Genomic DNA, 21,666 nt, shown 5'->3' with positions numbered 1-21,666 from the left:
TACTTGGGCGCCAGGAACCAAGGCGCTTGCTCTTTCCCGGCGGGTCGGCGCACGGCGTAAACGTCTCCCGCGTGCGCGCCGACCCATGCTTCTGCGAGACCGCCTCGCGTGGCCGCCTTCGAACACACCACCGTTGGCGTGACCGAACACGCGAACGACCAGGCGTTGGGATCCAGCATGGGGCGAACATATTCGCTCGCTTCCGGTCGCGGTAAGTCGGACTTCTAGATTTGTCGCGCGCCCATCAGCATGTTTTGTGGATAGCAACTCGGCTAGCTGGCATTGATCTATGAAAAGTGCAATAAATGCCCTTGTGATTGTTTGCACTACTGTGTTGTCGTTCCTTTGTCCCAAGAGTACCGGAGGAGAACCCCACATTTGCGAGATATAACTTTAGTAAAGGGATGGCCGTGCAAAGAATTGCCGCGTTGTGACGTGGCCGAAATTGCAGCTTGTGAAGTAATACAGTCATTCATATTGAGGCACCATTTGTTGTCTCATTACGTGTGTCTCGGAGACATAGTGGTCGAACAAGCTAATAGGCGAACGAACTAGTAAGCGAACAACCATACGAACAAGCGGATGAGGGTAAACGGGCCAGCAAACAAACAAGTGACTGCATGTTTTCTTTGAGAGTGCTGCACTGCCTAATCTCAACTTACACACACTTTAAAGCTGCCATGAATTAACATGTACGTCTCAAGGCTTATGATGCTGTCGTTCAGCGACGAACTTGGTTTCGGGAGAGCAAGCACACTTTTCCTTTGTATTGGAAATCCACCGGGTGACTGGCAATGACAAACATGAACAAAAAAGGCAAACAAAACTATTCACTCTAAAGAAGTCTAGTTAGTAACCACAAAATGCAGAGAGTTGCTTTCCTAAGATTATTTTTACGCTTGAACCTCACATTTTGTTAAAAGGAATGCGCGGAATCCTAAAGGTTTCATAATCACGTTTTCGCACGCAGCCTCGGGTGCCTGCGAATTCATGTCTGTTGGCGTACATTACGATTAAGCTCACCAAATACGACCATGTACTGCTTATATAAACAAAATACACATCGTGTAGGAATCCTATGAAATTGTGCAGCCAAGTGGCAACTTCCTCAGTGAACTGTGCAATAGCTACTACGTTATGGCCCACAACAGCAAGCCTGACATATACTATACTATGAGAGACTCACCACTACCTCGTATTGGGGGCGAGGACTTACGGAGTGGGCATCTGTCGAACGCGCTTCCCTTGCATAGTGTGAGGGATCACGCGGCGCGCTCCTCATAAGTTTTGCTTACGGCACTCAATAAAAGCACCACGCGGCAGCCCTCCTGGACGTTTATGTAAGTACTCTCAAAACGAGGGAAGTTTTTGACTGTCGGTATAATAATCTTGGGCAAACTGAAAGCACAGAATCATTTACAGACGCTCTCTCTTTACCGAATACGTACAGTGAACGCCACTGTGCGCGGTCGCCGCGATGGAGTCTCCCAAACCGGCTTCTTGCGCGAAAGGTAGGCAAACACTGAGAGAAAACTGTGAAATATGTTCTTATAGTGGGCTGTCTGTATAACCGGATGGAGCATAACAGAACAAAGCCTCAGTGCAGCAACCGCATGGGTTCGCAGCGACCGACTGCGCCTCTGCATGCATGTCTGCACACAATATTATGCTTTCGCTGTGAGCGCGTTTTCGCACCATGCTAGGCCGCAGCATATGAGCATTTGACAGTACACAAGCAACCATTGTTGCCTGGACGCTATCAGAACTGTTAAAAAATAATTTCGTTATAGAGACTTCGATGCTTACAGCAACTAATGTGCTGTCGCGACGATTCAATCTTTATTTGTCTTCTAAATTCTTGGACATTTCAATATTATTTCTAAGTTGCGTCGCACTGTATGTTTATTGGTCTTCTCAGCATGCGATTTCCCTCTGCTTCTTTTTCATAAGCCAGTGCACTAATTCATAACACAAACATGACCATATGCCATGCCTTTTTTTTTTATGTGCGTTATATACTGGCAAGAAAAACATGCCAGTATCTAGCATAAACAAGTTCATAGACCAAACCATCATGACATTAGCCAGGCAGTGAGTGCGGGCGAGCTTCTCAGTATGCGTTTTCTGCTACTCACCGAACATCGCAGTCCCGGCGCCATAGCAGAATTTTCCTCGCGTCTGTGCTTGCTGCACACTCAAGTTGTAGCCGATGGCTGTCTGCCGGTCTGTCTGCTGATGGGTGCCTGTCTGTCGTAAGCCAAGCTTCACAGAGCTACTTGTCCTGCAGCTACGTGTGGATAAGGTTGACACCGGTCTCAATTGTGTGTGGCCGGCACTGCGGCACCGAGCAGTAGCCTACCATGCTGCACACCTCCAAAGGTATCCACTACCTATTATAGTACTTTCAAATGTTGTCAAGCAGACACCCAAGGCGGTAAAGCCGCACCACTTAATCAGAACCGCAGCGAAGCTGGGACCTCAAACTTTCGTTTCCAGCTCGCTTCGGCGCTTCCAAAGCAGCCGATGCGGCCACTGTGTCCACGTGATCCCTCATGCCACGTCACCCCGACGGTGGCGCCAGCTTTTCCAATGGTGGAGCTCGCCCCCAATAGCCATGTGGAGAATGTTGGTCTGGAGTTCTCCCTCCCAATTCGTTGAATCCATGTCTTTCTTCTTAACCCTTAGCGCTTACCAGGTGGTATCGAGAAGAGCTTCTTGTTTCTGCTTCAACTGTTTTGGCATACGAAGGCACAGCAGGTTATGGCGATAAAAAATGCTGTGAAGCGGCGTTGCATTTGCCACAAAATTTAGTTCAAGGCATTCGCATACCAAACAACACGGAAGAGCAACGGCTCCAACATGCGCTCCTCGCCACTCTGTAGACACTTCTCAAGCAAAAATGGCACTGAAGAGCAACTGTAAACACACGAAGCCGGTTCGAGGGCCCAAATGATGCCATTAAAAAGTTTAGGGAGCTTTAGCAGTAGCTCGTGGCTATGACGCTTTGCATCTAACTGCAAAGTTGCAGGCTCAACTCCCACCATGCAAGCTGCATCCCGTTGGGGGTAGCATGCAGAGGCTTGTGTACTGTGCTTTAGTTAGGCACACGTTAAAGAACTGCAGCTGGTCGAAATTCTTCCAAAGCCCCCCCCCTCCTTACCCCATTAAAAACATCTGTGTGTTCATTTAGTACAATATGCCCCTTAGTTTAAGAAGAGAAAATACACAGGCGTGCATGTGAACTAACTTGCAGTCAAAACTTTTTTTTCCTTGTAGCGGTTGCTGAACTGTTGTGCATTGCATCAGTATGCATAAGTGTGCTGTGTTTGTCTTCTTGCAGTTTCTGCGGAATCAGAAAGCACAGGAGCGAGACACGCTGTCGGTGCTGTCGTTGGACAGTGGGACTAGTGCCGACAGCAAGGAGCCCCTTTTTGTTGTGGCCAGTGACGTGCGCCGGCGGCTGTCGGAGAACTCTCACGTGCCCAAGAATACAGTCAAGGTGAGGCTTTGCTCTTGCAAAAAGCCCCTCTCAGTTTCTGGCTTATGCACATCCTACATATTTGAACTGTTAGCTTCGAATTAACCACTAACCTAAACAAAAAATTTATATTTGCACAAACCTAGTATTGCAGGTTGGTTGGGGCTTGCTCATTTGATTCTCACAAGACGCAGTCTCCCATTGCCATTGTTGCCAAAGAACAAGATTTAGCTGGTAGAGTGTGGTTGGAGGACTGAGAAGCAAGGATGCTCCTTGCTACATTAGTCTGTGCTTAGAAGGGGCTGACTGCTTTTATTACACGGCATATTTCCTTTGCACCCATTCTCATCATACTGGGCTGAACGGTATTAATGGCTGACCTCCTCATGTGCAGCGTGATCCTGAGGACCCATCGGCAGCTGCCCTCAAGGAGCCCTGGGAAGAGAAGGTGCAGCGCATTCGTGAGTCCTCCCCGTACAGCCACTTGCCTGGGTGGCAGCTGCGGGCAGCCATTGTCAAGTGCGGTGATGATCTGCGCCAGGAACTCATGGCTTATCAGCTGCTCAAGCTCCTGCAGGTGCTTCCTCCACACTTTTCATAATCGTGGCAGGTTACTGGTCATAGCAGGTTTAGAGGCCACCGCCATGTGACACTCCGCAATTCTAGCTAGCTGTGCAGCAGTGTTGCTGGGGGGCGCAACAAGTCCATGAAAATTTCACTTGTAATGGAGATCCATGTATGTGATGGAGGATTTTCGAATGAAGGATCCTAGTCCTTTGTAGTGTGAGTGAGCACTTGCTTGCGTAACTTGCACACTGCGCACTTACCCCGAATTCTGGTGAACGGCCCCGCAAGGGCATCTGCGTGAGCAGGCGTTTGGTGTGTTGCGACACCACGTAACCAAGCACATGAGGGTTGGACCCTCCCGCGTGTAGCCGTGCGTGGCTTAGCTGTGTCCGGGGAAAGGGGGATCCTGGGGGTTGAGCCGATGCCGGATGTTCGGACCTTTAAAGCTCCCCGGCAGAGGCAACACACCTCTTTGGCCTCTGCTTCACGTAGACGGCACCCCCGGACTGACCCACCCGGGGGAAATCGGTAGTTGCCTTTTCCTGCTTCTCTCTCTCCCTGCAATCTTCGTCTTTCTCTTACTTTTCATCTTTCCTGTCTTCTCCTAGCCTCCTCTTATTCCAATTTTTTCCAGGCAGCAAGGGTTAACCTTGTGTTAATAACCAACCTAGGTTAACTCATATTTGGTTATAGTGATAACGTACAGCTGGCACTTGCAGGACCTGTTTTTACAGTCCCTGTAAATCCTTGTAGGGCTCCACGGTGGGTGGCTGGCGTTATTGCCGAACATTCAATTCCTTTATGGCAACCTCCTTCCCTCGGCTTCCTGATCGCCCTCAGAAGAGAGGGCGACCGATGAAGTTTTCCAGTTCCTTGGACGTCAAAGACCAAACTTCCCACGGTACCATGTGATCCACTCAGAAAAATCCGATAAACAAGTACGAAACATTTCCCCTTTTCTAGTTTCCAAGTCTCTAACTGATGTCCTTGGTCCAGGCTACAAGGTATAAAGGCTGGCAAGTGGTGATCTCCTGTTAGAGCTGCATGATCAGAAACAATACAAAAAGTTGTCCAGTCTAGTATCATTTGGGGATGTTCCATTAACAGTAACTCCACACCGCACTCTGAACACCACCCGCGGCGTTGTATCGGATGATGATTTGCTCCAGCTGACAGAGGCTGAGCTCTTGGAGGGCTTCAGTGAGCAGAATGTTGTCATTGTCAGAAGAATTAAAATGAGAAGGGATGGTAAAGAAATTAAAACGAAGCACCTGATACTCACATTCGGTTCAAGTATTCTGCCCGAGTCTGTAGAGGCCAGGTACATCAAGCTCCGTGTCAGACCATATGTGCCAAATCCCTTAAGATGCTTCAAACGCCAGCGTTTTGGCCACAGTTCGCAGAGCTGCCAAGGCTGCCAAACATGTGTGAAATGCAGCGCCCTTGAACACGCCACTGAAGCTTGTAAGAACTCCCTCCACTGTGTAAACTGTGACGGGGATCACGCTGCATACTCGCAGTCGTGCCCCTCTTGGAAGAAGGAAAAAGACATTGTAAAGATAAAAGTGAAAGAGAATGTATCGTTCAAAGAGGCGCGAAGACAGGTAGCATACCTGCCAAAGAAAAGCTTTGCCGAAGTGGCGCGTCAGGGGTAGCGTCACAACGGCCTCCGGCGGCTGTCCGACCCACAAACAGTGAGTCGGCAGTCACGCTATGTGCCCCCACGGTGGTCGCAGCTAGCGCTGCTCCATCAACCGAGCAGAAGGGACCATCAACACCAAAGGTGGGCGCAGCCGAATCTGCCCCAACATCCCCGGCCCTTTTCAGCGCTGGCCACAGCCGGTGCAGCCAAATCCCTCAGGGAGCCCCATCAACCTCCAAGCTGGTGGGTGCAGGGGTCTTGCCTTCCGAGGTGGGACTCTCACGGAAAACTTCTCGCTCGCAAGAGCATGTGTCCGGCGCCTCACAAGAGGCAATGGACACTACACCTATCCTCAAGGCGCACCAAGCGCCAAAGGGGCGGCGAGGTTCTCTCGAACGCTCCAAAAAGGGCCACATCCCCGTTACAGGGCCTGGAAAGAGCTCTGTAAACTAAGGCATCTCTTCCGTTTCCATACACATAGCACCAATGTACTTTAAAAAATGGATACACAAATAATTCAGTGGAACGTCAGAGGTCTTCTTAGAAACCTTGATGATGTGCAAGAACTCATCCACAAACATAATCCAAAAGTGCTGTGTTTACAGGAAACACACTTAAAATCCAAACACACAAACTTTCTCCCAATGTATGTTACGTTTCGCAAAGATAGCGATGATGCCCTCGCATCATTGGGTGGTGTTGCGATTGTCACTCAGAAAAGTATAGCCTGTCAACCTTTACAGATACAAACGCCCCTTGAAGCAGTGGCGGTGCGAGTTGTTCTGCTAAACAAACTTATCACTGTTTGCTTGATATACAGTGAAACCTCGATATATCGAACACGGATATATCGAATTATTGCATATATCGAACGCTTTCTACATCACGTGGAAAATCGCATGCACGGGACCGGCTGTAAAATGGATATATCGAACTCCGCCGCCCCAGACCAAGTGCGCTCTGTTGACAGGAGGCGAGCTTTCCCGCAACACTCTCGAAGATGGCGGCGCGAAGGGCGTTTCAGACTGCTGCGTACGACAGCTGCCCACATCTGTTGCGCCGAGGGCGCCATTTGAACGTAGCGGCGTACGCACGCGGCGACTTGGCGTGGCCGTGGCTTGGCCAGGTTGGCTAGTTTGACAACATCTGCAACACGTGCGTCTCGGTGCTGCCGTTTGTGCTACGCCAGTCGTTGTGTGTGTGGCTTAGGCCTGTCATGGCTGGTGTGATGGCTGCAAACGCGAAGAAGCGGACGACCCTGACATTTTCTGCGAAATTGGAAGTGATACAGCGCGTTGAAAATGGAGAAAAGAAATCGAGCGTCGCCGAAGCTTTCAACATCCCAAGGAGTACTTTGAGCACTCTGCTGTAAGAGTGACAGAAAGGCCAAGGCGGAACAGAACCAGCACTCAGGTGCGCGGCGGGTGCGCAAATCTGCCTTTGAAGACGTCGAGAAGGCGCTGTACAAATGGTTTATCGACGTAAGGGGCCGGAATATTCCTTTATCGGGACCAATGCTACAGCAGAAGGCCAAGAACTTTGCGTTCATTCTCGGCGCCGAGAAGTTCACTGCTTTCGGCATGCGGGTTTCATGACCCGCGTTGAAGAACCTTCCGAGGAAGCAACCGAAGATTTGACGTTGGATGCCACAGAGGAAGAATGCCAGCTTGAAGAAACCTGGAGCCAGTTCGAGCGCTTTGTCGGTGCTGAGTCACACAGCATGTGCATTGAGGACTTCGTTGGCGGTGACGATAGCACCGGAACAGTGGTGGAGTTAACAGACGTGGAGATTGCTGCAGAAGTGACTGCTGAGCAGCCAAACGAAGACGCTGCCGAGGCTAATCCAGCAAGCGCTGATGTTGCCCCACTCCCGACTGCAACTGAGGCTGTAGCTGCTTTGGCCATTGTACGCCGCTACTGCGGTGCAATAGAAGGCACTGGACTGTCTCTTGTGGACCATTTGGACTATGTTGAGGACGCCGTGGTCAAACACGCGGTTGCCTATATGAAGCAGGCTACGCTGCTTCAGTACCTTCAGCGAACTAAATAAATACTTTGTTTAAAGCTTCATGTGAGTATCTATTGCGCCACGATTGGTTCATTGATTGATTTGTGCTAGTTTTTGATGCGTTTTCTATGTGATTTTATATATCGAATTCTGGCTATATCGAACTGAAATATAGCTGAGGTCATCCAGGCCATTCAATTCAAGCGATAGTCTACGTACGGGAAGTTTCTTTATGTTCTTGAAGCATCTCGGCTATTCTGCTTTGCCGATTATCAATAGCGGTAGCCGCTTCATGCCAGTCATGTTGGCAGCCAGCAAAACTGTTATTCTGTCCTTGCTTCGTTTACCGCCAACGCAAGGGTCCCCCTTAAATGTGATGGTTTTATCCAGCAGGGCTTTGTAGAAGAGGGCCATCTCATCTGTGTTAAAAATGTTGCAGGCATCATAATCGGCCAGGTGTGCGGGTAATCCAGCCTTCCAATCTTCGACAACGCCTTCATTTACAGCCCCTTTCTCGACGCATACGCTTCGGAAGACCATGGCCATGTCTTTTCTTGAATCGGTCGATCCTGCCTTCCAATGCCTTGAAGTCTTCGATGCTGAGCTTCAGCGCATACTTTTCGGCCTGCACACAGATAAGGGCGCCACTCAAAGGCAGCTATGCATCGTGTGAATCGGCAATCCATCTTAACAACACTTCTTCAAGTTTCGGTTGTGCTGCCGTTTGCAGTCTCTTCCTGTGTCAGCGAACTATGTGTGCTGCACATTTTAATAACGTATCTCGGCTTGGAAAAAATGGAGACAAAAATATTTCAAAATTTTTTACGAAAAAAGAATCCTTTTCCTTCCCATTCTATTATTGAGTGATGAACCACTTGTGCTCTATGAAGATACTTCTAATTATCTAAAGGCCACAGGAACCTACAGGAACTGTAGCACATTTCATGCTCTTATATTTTTACTTGCCCATTTACACCATTTTGCCACATTTGAACAAATAAGCTACTTCAAAAAACGTGCTGGGCGCATTATAGCTTGCACAGCTGCTGCGGCATTAAAATCCCAAATCATCATCATCATGTTCAGTCAGCATGCATGCGCCTGACCCATACATCCAATATGGCTGACCCTAATAGCAGCCCGTTTACTGGCGATGTCAGTTTTGGCAGAGCTTAGGGGACAGTGAATGCGTTGAACACACGTCATCTTCCTTTAAAAACGCCTTTTTTTTCGGCCTGCCCCAGGGAGATTTACAAGTAATAAGGGTAGCTCACAATGTCTAATTATGGTATTTACCCAATTCTTGCACATGCCTATATTCTCCATGAAAGTTTAGCCCAAACTGTGTTTGCATTGTGCTTATGTTTTGCTGCATAGCACTGCTGTACTGCGGCAAAGCTGACTTCAACAGTAGTGGAACAGCTGTGCCAATTGCGCCAAACTGCGCCAAAAGTAGGCTTTTGTGCCATCCTGCGTGAAAATGACATTTTAGCGAAAAATTGCGCCGAGCCTGCGCCAAAGCATGCATAAGAGTGAAATCCTACTTTCATTAATGCTTCACAGCTAGCAAAACTGAAATCAAAACCAACAGCATGCGATCATCATCATTGTAGAAGGAAGCTGAGGCACGTCAGAGTCATCTGGTTCATCATGCCTGTATTTTTTTCCGACAGCCGTACAATGTACTGCTGTGCCATCTTGCTCGCGCTTTATTTCGGTGTTCATCGAATCTGCATGGTACTACAAAGTCTGTCGAAGGAGGATGTCACATTCTAGGATTAAATGTTAGCTTTTCCAATGTTTATGGGTGATAGCAGGTTTTTGTAAAAGAGCCGCTGTGATCAGTATTGCAAGTGGTGCATAGTTTACAATGGTATTAGCAAGCACATGTCAGCTTCCTCAACGTCCGAGTTAGTGAATAGATTATGATTTATAATAGTACCACCAGTTTTACTGCTTGCATGAATATGGGCCAAGTTGTTAATTTTAGCATTATGTATAAGCACTCAGTGTGAACACATGGAGCCCGTTGAGAAAGAAAACAGAAAAAGAGAACCGTGCAAGTATTCGTCACTGACCTAAGTGCGTTCTACAGTCACCAATTATATGTATTCTTGATCTTATTTCCATGTTCAGATATTGCGATTGATTTTTGAAATGTCATTTTGCACTTGCGACTTGGCCATCAGTGTGCCCCGAAGTTCGGGACCCGTCGGGGTAGCCTTTACAATGGCTATGGCATTGCAGCACTGCTGAGCTCGAGATCACAGGCTTGCTTGTGGCTGCGGCGGCTGCGTATTGATGAGGGAGAGATGCAACAACGCTTTTGATGCAAAAATTGCAAGGTGCAAAAATAAAAACTTTTTTGCATAACTTATGTTGTGCCATGCTTTATTGAATCGAATGAAAAAAGCAAGAACCTACGACACCGTTTATCGCATTTGATAGTCGCAGATTTACGAGGACTGAGGTCGAATTTGGTACACAGCAAGAGCCTCCGCTTCGATGGGTGCCGCCATGTTTGTTGACGCAAAACTGTTATGTAAAGCTTGAGACACTGTGCTGTGTAGCCGACACAAACGCAAAAGTGTCACAAACGACGCAAACGTAAAAGCATCACCGACACAAATGCAAAACCCTCTTTGTGTCTCACACATGCGCAGTTGTGCTGACGCTATTTCTTTGTTCAAAAACTCCCTAATCTACATGACCTGATGTGAGTGTATTACGTGGTGTCATGTTTAGTAGAGGCGCGCATACTCGATAGGTCTTGCGGTGAGCCTTTGCCAACAAGCTGCGACTGTCTCACTGTGTTGCATCCTGGGTTAATAAACCCACGTTTGTTGACAATCTGTTTGTGATACCTTATGGAAGAGTCGACGAACCCAGCCGCAGCACCTTTTCTGTGTCGCGGTGTGAAGGAGTGTTGTGTCCTTTCGTGACCGCGCTCGTACGATAAGCCTTGCACAAACCCGTCTCCACAACATATTGAGTATATCAGTTAAAATTTGTATGGTATATGGTAAGTATATGTGCGTTTGATCTTGTCACAAATCAGCCTTTTGCCTGCGCCAACACTTACATGGAAAGGTGAAAGGACTTCCACCACTGTGAACACAGCGGTCCTGTAAATTTAGCGGTGCAGTGGCTAATTCGCTCTCGCACATTGCTATGAAGATGATAAATGCATACTCCTAGTTAAAACTCTCAAGCCCTGCCTGTGGACCTGCCCTGAAATGCCAGAAGTACACGATTGTCAGTCCCAGTAAGCGTGTCTCAGGGTGATTGTGGTTCTTGCCAGTTATCTGAAGGCATCTCTGCCACGGTAAAGCTGTTTTATGCAGTGAAGCATATAAAGTATGAAAAGAGCTCACTGTCATGAAAAGGAGTGTGCTTCCCTCAATTATATATGCATGCACACACCGTCTCTGGTCACACTACAAATGCTAATATGTATAATAGCTGTACCAGCTGCTCTTCAGAGCTGTTTCTGACATTGCTTTGGCAATTTGGGACCTTCCTTACTGTTATATTTTCCCAGTTGTCACTTTTTTTTTTTCATGCAGTTCTTCGAAAAATATGTCAACGAGGTTCCCCGATAAGTCTATGGGCCTAGTAGCAGTGCTGCGAAGCTGTCCAAATGAGCAAGCGTGTTTAAGTTATTAGTCGGTGACTGTAAATAGCAGACCTCACTTATGAGCTCAGACTTCGATTTCAGATTTCCAACAAAGGAATAAATGTGATATGCCACAGTAAATGTAGCCTAAAGCATGCACTACAAGGTTTGTTTTTCCAACAGCTTCAAAAAAAATAGGTGGTGTCCAAAACCACGCATCAATGACGTGTTTCTGGCATGTGCAATTGCTTACGCCCCATGCAACCAGCAAAAGCATAGCCTTCAAACTGTGCCGTAGGTCAAAGACAAGCAGCATTTCATAACTTTGGCAGGGAACACGGTGACAGAGCAGACGACTTGTCCCTCTTTCCCCAATGCACGAGTGCATATTTGTATGATGACTGCTGCTATGCAAAACCAGCGCCCCTCCTAGCCATGCACACAGGCAGCATGTATCGTGTTGAGCCAACATGGCATGCTGCTTTTGTTTCTGTAAGTGACGCACACTTGAAGCAATCTAACCGAAAGAGGAAGAAGACAATGGCAGCATGTTTGGGTTATCGTATATTAAAGGTGTGCAGTATGCTACGACGGCACTACGCACACATACACTGCTGAGAAGATAGCTGAAGATGCTTATCATGATATGATTGGCAGAAATAAATCACACTGGCATGCCTATAAGGGGTTGTATCCTTTACTGAGGATGCCATCAGACTTCCATGCATTTCCGATGCTTAACCGTGCAGGCATCAGCACAATCAAGCTGAAACCGGAATCATTGGTAGACTGGTCTCTGCTTTCCAAAAAGGCGAAATTCTGAAGCGACGACCACCAGACCCAGCTTCGGGCCGTCCAGAGGGCTCACGAAAGGGCGGAGGCTCACGGGCTTCCCGTCCCAACGTGGGTGCAGCCCGCGACCCCTGCCGACCACTAAACCAAGAGTGGGTGGGAAGGGGTTCCTCAGGACCCAATAAAGTTCTTTCCTCCTCCTCATAGTGGGGCACATATTTCTTTTTTTACATGTTGAATTCTGGACACCCGGATTATTCACATTTCTAGCAGTCCCCGTTGTGTCCGAATTATCGGTTGGTGACTGTAGCCAGTTCATCACACTCCAGACTGAACGAAGACAAAAAGCTGCATGCCGAGTGCACTATGCCTCAAGAACTTACGTTTGCATATCACAAAAGGTGCTCATGTGAACACACATTCATAACAAAAGGGGGAAAAAAGTACAATGGGCTTTCCATTGTTTGAGTAATAGTCAGAGCACTGCAGACTCTGCTGCATTGTTTGACTTAAATACTAGTGACAACCTACCTTGCACATTTTCCCTTACCTTTCCAGCATTGCTCTAGGCTTGTCAAGTGGCAAGCGCACCTTGTGATGCCAATGAGCGTGTCAATAACAACTGAGCAGATATCCCAAGACAAGCGCAACTTTTGAGACATGTACTTACAGATGTACTATGGAATACATCGGTGTTCCAGTCAATAATTGTCCTGGAGCTTTCCTCTATGAGCATTGGACGAAACTTACTGGCATGTCAACATGTTCTCTCAGCAGATTAGGCTGGAAATTGGTGCTAGTCTTGGGATGTCATCAAAGTGGTCGTGGCTCCATACTTATTGGACTAGATCTCTGCAATTGCAACATGTGTGCACCATATGCATCTCCTACATTGCTGCAGAACATCTGGCAGCAGGAGCATGTGAACCTGTGGCTTCGGCCATATCGCATCCTCGTAACGTCGGCTGACAGTGGCCTTGTGGAGCCCATCCTGGACACCATGTCTCTGCACCAGGTGAAGAAGCACTCACAGCTGTCACTGCTGCAATACTTCGAGCAGCAGTTTGGGCCACCAACCAGTGAGGCCTTTTTGAGTGCACAGCGCTGCTTTGTTGAGAGCTGTGCTGCATACTGCCTCATCTCGTACCTCATACAGGTCAAGGACAGGTAAGGGATGTTTGGTTCACACCACCTCTACCGACATTTTCTTTCACCTTAGCTCAACCAGACTTACTGTTGTTGCACAGTGCTGTTAGTAATCCGTTAGTGCTCTAAAGACCACTTGAATAATGGTGTATTAAGCCATGACTGGTAGCACTTTTAATTCGACTAAACTTGGAATGCATCCAATTCAAAAGACTGCAAAATGGCTCAATATATCAATAGGGTAGACTTCAGTTAATTCAACTTCAGCTAAAAAGGCCCCGGCCAGTGCCTGCACATTTCTGTGGGCCCAAACCTCCGTTACTTCGATTTCAAAATTAGCTTTCGCCAGATAATTTGAACTTGACTAGTCAGTTTGCCACAATAGTGTGTTGCGCTAAAGCATATAAAAAAGAAGGGAAAGGTACCACTGTCACGGGACATAGTATGCGTCCTTTAATTATACAGGCATGCACCCACCATCTCTGCTCACAGTAAGAGCACCTACAAACCTAATAGTTATACTAGCACCATTCAGAGCTGTTGGGTGATGTTGCTATGGCGATTTGAGCCCTTGTTTCACCTGCCATATGTTTCTCATATATGGAACTATTAATGGGGCCTAGAATACGTTCCTAAATTATACACGCCTTGCACTGAGAAGTGGTTAAAAACCATCTGTGTTTTGGGAAATCTAGCAGAACGGAATGCAGTAAGAGAAAAGAACTGCAAAAGTTAGGGGACGTTTAAAGCCAGCAAAAAAGCAGGGTCTATCTAAAGCTCTGAAGGCCTGCCAGTAAACTTTCTAGTGTCTTGGTGTTTGTGCTGTGACCGGAGACTGTGCATCTCCGTGTGTAAATTAAGCAACATGTGCTATGCCCAGCAACAGCAGCACCTTTCTTTTTTTGGCTTGGTATACTTCGCCGCATAACACAACTGTATTTCGGTGAAGCTAACTATAACGGCAAATACTGCCAAGTGAATTACCTAATCAATCAATCATTTTTATATCAGTATCAAAGACACTTGACAAGTAAAGACAAGAAGCCATCTATCAGTCTTGACAGGGTCTGCATCCCCGACTGCAACGTGCATGATCAATACAGCACTTGAACAGAAACAGAAATACGTCGTATAGGGTACAGAAGTTAGGTGTATTAATTGAAAAGTCCTAAATAAGTTACTAATGCCATAAATACTAGTAAAATAAAAGGCATAATAACAAGCCATTGTGCAAACAAGACTTGTAGACATTAGCAGGTTCACATGAATATATGAATACCACATGAAATGACACGTCGTGTTGCGAAAGGAAAACTCTCAGAAAATAGGAGCATCACAGCAAATCAAATAAAACAAATAGGTATGTTATTGTGCTATATTTGGAGCTCTGAATTATTATGCAGCATAGGTGTCTGATGTTTTAACATCTGAGTGCCGCAGTTTGTACATGTTCTAAGCACATTCCAGAGTCCACGCATCCTCATTGTACGGACATACTCAAACTGGTTTAGTCCTTACGATTCAGTAAAAAAGAATTGTTATTTTTCAATTCCAATTTATAGCGCTCATTTAACATTGTATGGTAGAGGTCATTTACTGGTAATGTATTTAGAGCCTTAAAGATTGGTTCCATGTGTTCATCATAAGCAGCATTAACAATGTTGCGAAAGGCTTTTCTTTGAAGTTTCTGAGTGTCAGTTTTTGTTGTCATGCCCCAGACTAAGTAGCAGTACAATAATTTAGACAAAAACAGAAATTCGTGAATTAAAAATTTTATATTCTGAGCCAGGATGTAGCAATATTTGCACAAAACCCTTACAGTTTTGGAAGTTTATTTAATGTTTCATTTACTTGGAACTGTCCACATCATGTGTTCTTCAAAAACAACGCCAAGACTTCTAGCTTCACATGATATTGGTATATGTGATGACCCTAATTTTAAACTTATGGTTATATTGAGTGCTTTAAGCTGAGGGTACAGTAAATCTGCTTTCGTCTTTGCAGTATTGAAGTTTAACGTGTAGGCAACGCTCCAAGCGTGAAGTTTACTTAACATTACATTGCCTTTTTCTATGAGGGTAGAAGGATCACATCTTGTTATGAAAATACATGTATCGTCTACATATATAATAAATTTTGTGTTAGTGTCTATGTTTGCTATATTGATATTGTTCATATATGTGTGGAAGAGTAATGGACCTAAGATACTGCCCTGAGGCACACCGGCTTGAATTGGTTTTACTTCAGATAGAAAGCCATTAACAGTGAATTTCTGTTGACAATGATGAACATATGATGCGGAAAGTGTTAGGAAAGTGCCTCTAAAGGCATAATGTTCCAGTTTCTCAAGTAAGGGGTGGTGATTGAGTGAAATGCTTCAGAGTAATCCACGAATATGCATAATGTTCATAGCCAATTTTCAAAAAACTGTAAGATTTGTTCTTTTTGGCACAGAAGGGCCGTTTCGTTTAAGCAACCTCTCCTGAAGCTGTACTGGCATGGCGTGATAATGATGTGCTTCACTGTAAAGCTGAACATGTGTTGATATATCAACTTTTCAATGCATTTTGAAAATACGGGAATAATTGAAATTGGCCTGTAATTAGAGAAGTCATTGGTATCACCATCCTTGAATATCACTGTTACTCTTAATATCTGAAGTCATATGGGGAATGTGCCGATGGGAAACATAAAGTTCTTTACATGTTCTAAGATGGGTGCCATTGTATTGATAGGATATTTTACGGGTTGTATCTGGAGGTCATCAGCATCAGTACAAATACTATTCTGCAGTGACATGAGCGAAGTTACAATTTCGTACCCCGTAATGGGAAACAAAATGCACTATCCATTATTGGTGTTGTTGAGTACTTAAGGCAATCGAGATCGTGCTTACTCTTGATTAATGATGTGAAGTATTAGTTAAGGAATCTGCTAATCGGGTATCTGTAAATGTCTTGTCTCTATTGGTGATTGATAAAATTTATTCCTCTTTGGGGTCACCTTGCAGTATGGCATTTAACCGTTTCCACACTAGGTGAGGTCCTCTCACACATGGGAGAAAAAATGATTGGTCATGTAAATCCCTTTCACTTCTCGGAGCTGTTTGTTTAGGTTGTTCCGGAAATGCCCAAAGACACGCAAGTCAGTTAGGTCTGTTGTTTTCATGAAACACTGGTGGAGTTTCTTTTTCTTTCATACTCTTCAGGTGTTCCCATGTGACCCATGGCTTATGGGCTTTCCGAGCTCATTTTTTTAATTTACATGGAAAACTTTAGTTGTACACTGCCTTAAAAACGCTTATGAACTCTGCATAAGCTTCCTCTGGTTCACTGGAATCTATGACTTGGCTCCAGTCCATGAGACGCAAATTACAGTAAAATCATTCCAGTGCACAAAAATTTGTCTAAGTTTTCTCAGGTCATGGTTTTGATAAGTTGGATAGTTTAGCGTACTGCATTAAAACATAAACGGGTGAGTTATCGCTTATCTGAGAGCTGATAACACCAGCACTAGGATGCTTGGAGGCAATATTGGTAATAAAGACATCTAGTAGAGTCGAAGTTGGTTGCACTCATGTCGGTAGGCTAATTGTGTTGATGTACAGTAAAACGTTGTTAAACCGTACTCGCATAAACAGTAGTTTTGTTTTAAAAGTAGCAAAGTCAAATCTTCAACTCAGCGTCCATTGAACATTATGTGTTTCGTATCCGTATAAACTGTACCAACTTATTACGTACGTATTGGTTAACACATAGTGTTTCCACTTTTCGTCGCGCAAACACAGTGGTGCGTCGCCTCCATCAGGCGGCCCGGCAGAACAACAAGCCTCAGAGATCAGAACAATGGCCTCCAAGCACCCTGTGCATTTGCGCATGAAGCCACATCAACATCATTTCAGCGCCGTGCGAGAGAGCGTTGTAACGTCGTGCAAACAATGACTCGCGTAATGCTGAAGCTCGGATAAAAAAGGCACCGGGTGCTCCGCATAGAAGAAAAATTAGACATCGCTCGTGCTATCAAACATGACACAAAGTCCGCGCTTGCACGGGAGAGGGATCTACTGTTGACTGCAGTGTGTGGCATTTTGAATGCGAAGAAGTTGCTCAGCAGCGCTGCTTCAACCATGAAGAGGTGTCAGCTATGAGGTTCGACATTTCGCCATCGTTGCCTCTGTTGTTGCCGAAGTGTCGACTAGCGACAGTGATGAGGACAACATGGAAAGCGACAGCATGAGCGATTAAGGCCCGACACTGGCAGAAGCTGCGTGTTACGTCAGCCTCATGAATGCAATCGTCGCGACGAAAACAGCACCCCGCAATGAAAAAGGTGCCCCGCGACTTCTGTAGCGTAACCGCCCACATGCGCGAAGGATATGCAACGTTAATGAGGAATCGCCATGCGAGTATTTGCCGAGAAGAGGGGGCTGGCTGAAAAGCTGGCTCGCAGCTTCAGTAAGTTTAAAGCTTCTGTCGTTGCTGCTAGGCCGCCGCGGTGTCAAACAAAACTAACACTGTTGTCGCGCAAAGTGAATAAATACTGCATGTTTTTTTCCCTGTCATCGCACTCTCTCCGAGTTGCATTTTTGACAGGTAAGTGGGCGATCCCGTGCTATTTCAGTTAAGCAACACTACCATTTAGTACATACTTTTTCCGAGCTCCGGCCAACTACGGTTTAACGAGGTTTCACTCTAGTTGTTTGCGTGCAAGATTCTACCAAATTTGTCACGATTTGATGATTGCTGCAAGCAATCAATGTTTGTCGCCTTCAAGGATTACAGTATCATTAATATAGCTTAGGAAAGTTTCCAAAAATGTAATTAATTTGGAAACATTCGCATTAGTTGGATGATACATTACACTGTACACTCGAACACTGCTTTGGGTGGCAAGAATTTCAAAGTCAGGCGTAATTTTCGAAAATGCCTCCACAATAACACAGCAGATGTTACCTTTCACTAGCATGACAACTTGGCCCCCTTTCTTTAGGCTGTGTAACTGCGTGTTTCGGCGTTTTTTCTGCCCTTTGTGTAATTCGACCTGCCGGATAATTTGACCAGGTTTGTTTGTACCGTCAGGATATAATTAACAGAAGTTGACTGTAATTTGATATTAGGACTGTGTTGTTGTTAATTAGTGATGCCTACCACTGTGCCAGTTGCACCCAGAGACGAAATCTGCTACGTCCTGCTATGTTTCAGCAAAATATGAGAAATCTGTGCCCACCCTGCAATGAAAGAGTTGCCCGGGCTTTCAATAACAACTAAGTCCTCAAGGGCCATTTCTCTGGCCTATCCAAAGTGGTATGGTCTAGACTAGCGGCTTTGTTAGCTTTGCAGTGCACTGAGCCGAAACCCTCGAATTAAGCCTGGATAATACCACCGTTTCCTCCATGAGCTGTTATCTATTTGCATCACCTTCCGTCCAGCCGCGGGCAGGTTGCTTAAGCAACGGGACAGCATCGATTTGCAGGCAGCAGCAAGTGATAGCATTGACTCCAAGCCAGACCCCATGCTCCTCTTCTCTATGACAGATGTTAAACTGGTGACCGAAGTTTCGGGCGCTCCTATAGGTGTCTCACTCCGTTTTTCTAACATAACGTGCACGCTGTCGCAGACATGGTGGCCTTGAACAAAGTTGCCGCATTCAAGAAATTTGTCTCCTATATTCCAATTTTTTTGGCGAGGCAATCTCACGGCTTTAAGAATGCCATACAGCCACTACTAAGGTTCGGGTTCACTCTTCGCCGTTGGATACTGACGAAGTGGTGCTGGTTAGGCCTAGCGGCGTTATGCGGCCATGACAAAAATTTGCTGCCAGCTGGCATGTTGGTGGTCAGCAGACTGCCGCAGTGAGGTTGTGGTCATTATTGTTACGCATATAAAACTACTATTTACAATATATTTATAAAGAGTGAAGGTTCGTGGAGGCGGAAGAGAGCCCAGCCGGGCTGGGTCCACTTTTCGTCCTCTTCAGGACCATCGTCATTCTCGTCTTTGCCTCATTATAACATGAACCCTGGCAGAAAAAGCACATTCCTGGTGCATCAAATGGGACTGGCAGGAAGAGCGTGGTAAGGTTTTAGCCGTGCAACATGGACATCAGGTGAGGTGAGGTCAGATGACATGGTAGAGCTGACAGGGACTATCTCATAGGTGGCATCGGTCACTTGACGTAAGATGCGGTAAGGGCCTTTGTAGCAAAGAAGTTTTTCTGAGAGCCCCACTCGACAGGAAGGGGACCAAAGGAGCACAAGAAAATCTGGTGAAAAATGTATGTCATGGTACCGCTGATTGAAAACGCGCTTTTGATTTTCTTGTGATGCCAACAGACGAGTACGAGCAAGCTGCCTCGTATGGTCAGCATGGGAAATGGCATTGTGGGCACACTTGCTCCTCGAGGCATTAGCAGAGGGAAGTCAAGCGTTTAAAGGCAATGCAGGGTTGTGACCAAACAGGTAAAACGGCAAATAACCGGCACGTTCGGGACGTGACGAATTGCAAGCGAACGTGACGTAGGGTAGTGCAATGTCTCGGTCACAGTGGTTATTAGGCGAAACGTATTTAGACAGCATGTCGGTGATGCTCCAGTTCAGTCGCTCAGTCAGGCTGCTGGTCTGAGAGTGGTACGACGAAGTGAGCTTGTGCTTGGTAGAGCAGGACTGCAAAATGTCGGCATTGACTTGGGAAAAAAAGGTACGACCACGGTCCGCGAGTAGCTTTTGTGAGGCACCATGCACTAAAATGATGTCGCAGAGGAGGAAATACGCGACATCACTTGCACAGCTGGTCTGAAGTGCTCTGGTTATGGCATATCGCATTGCATAATCCATAGCCACAGCGATCCACCTGTTGCCGGACTTGACTCGGGAAAAGGACTGAGAAGGGCTAAGCCCACTCACAAGAATGGCTCAGTTGGGATGTCGAGGGGTTGCTGACGGGGCTCGCATGCCGCAGCGTATCACCGTACAGAGCAAGCAAGGCCAGGCCAGTAGAAGGGATGGCGGACATGGTCATAGCTGCAAGTGACATCAAGATGGCCTGCAATTGGTGTGTCATGAAGCTCATGGAGAATGGCTGAACGAAAGTGTCGAGGGACAACATAGAGAAGGGAAGGCACCGTCAACGGGAAAATTATGGTGGTACAAAACGCCATTCTAAAAGACGAACCACCATAAGGATCGGTCAGTAGCTACAGATTCAACTCGCTCAATGAGGGTCCGCAAAGTGGCGTCATGGCATTGAACATTGGTCATGTCTGAAAGTTGGGAGATCGAGAGAATGCAGGCGGAAGCTTCTGCGTCGTCACCGTTGGGCGCGTGTTTGGGATAAAGGGACAAGCAGTCAGCATTGCTGTGCTGGTGCCCTTATTTGTAGACCATCTGTTAAAGAGGCGACAGTTGTGCAAGAGGTTTATTGATGACGACTGGCCGGTACATCATATCTCAAGACATGCCCCCCTGCTTGGGTAGGCTATTTATAATGTAATGGTGGCGCTGGAGTGCCCACAAGCATGGCCCCCTGCTGGTTACAAGATACACCTTTCTTCCCTTTATTTGGCTACTGGTACCCATACCTTTTGGGCACTTGCCGGATCCTAGTGGATTGCCACAGGGGCACTGGTCCGACTGGCTGCTGTGGGGTGTTCGGTTGCTTGGCCCTGTGCTAATGGTGCCACCTGCTGAGTAGGCATGACTTCTTCTAGTGCCCCCTCCCTCGGTAAAATTTTTGGGAGTACCTCACTTTGTGTATCTGTGTTCTCCGACAGCGTTATTTCGGACCAGGGAGCCGCTGGCGATTCCACTTTACATGTTAAGTGATCGGCATGGCAATACCTAAGAACCCCACCTACACGTACCAGGAACGTCACTTTTGACACCTTTTTTACAATTTTGCCTAGCCACCAATTCACCCTTTCGTTGCGAACAGTACGGACATATACCTCTTTGCCTTGCGTAAAGTCACAGCTGTTACCCCTTCTTGCACCTGCTGTGAGCTTTTTTTTTTTCACTTCTGTTTTTCCACACTTTCATCCTGCACGGTTTCAGCATGGACTGACTTTTCGTCCAAGAAACAACTTGCAGAGTGCCGATTCTGTGAACGAGTGCGGCGTCATCCTGTATGACAACAAGAAATTATCAATGCGGTGTTGTAATGGCCGTATCCGGCCGGCTCTTTCATCTTCTAGCTGTAATTTCAAGATCCCCCTTCGTGGTCCACAGCAACCTTTCCACTGCACCGTTTGACTGGGGGTGATACGGGGGCGTAAAAAGTGACTTTACACCGTTTTGTTCCAAGAAGTGTTGAAATTCCCTGGATCTAAATTGTGGACCGTCGTCGGTCACAACGACATTAGGCAGGCCATAAGCCACAAAGCTGCTCCTTACCGCCTCCACCGTGGCCAAGGCTGATGTGCCG

General features: G+C 46.5%; 1 protein-coding gene across 3 annotated transcripts in view; it reads left to right on the top strand.

Annotated features, from left to right (window-relative positions):
- The window catches only part of fwd (phosphatidylinositol 4-kinase beta fwd), a 166,724-nt gene that overhangs the window by 124,136 nt on the left and 20,922 nt on the right, over positions 1-21,666 (top strand). For all 3 annotated transcript variants that reach the window (XM_065434612.2, XM_065434611.2, XM_065434613.2), the window contains 3 exons: positions 3,341-3,499; positions 3,873-4,055; positions 13,005-13,270. In XM_065434612.2, coding sequence (XP_065290684.2) covers positions 3,341-3,499; positions 3,873-4,055; positions 13,005-13,270 — 608 coding nt within the window. The remainder of the gene's footprint in view (positions 1-3,340; positions 3,500-3,872; positions 4,056-13,004; positions 13,271-21,666) is intronic.

This window comes from Dermacentor albipictus, chromosome 5 (assembly GCF_038994185.2).
Source record: "Dermacentor albipictus isolate Rhodes 1998 colony chromosome 5, USDA_Dalb.pri_finalv2, whole genome shotgun sequence".
NCBI classification, from domain to species: Eukaryota; Metazoa; Arthropoda; class Arachnida; order Ixodida; family Ixodidae; genus Dermacentor; species Dermacentor albipictus.
Note: the sequence above shows the minus strand (reverse complement) of the source record. Positions and strands in the feature narration are given on the sequence as shown.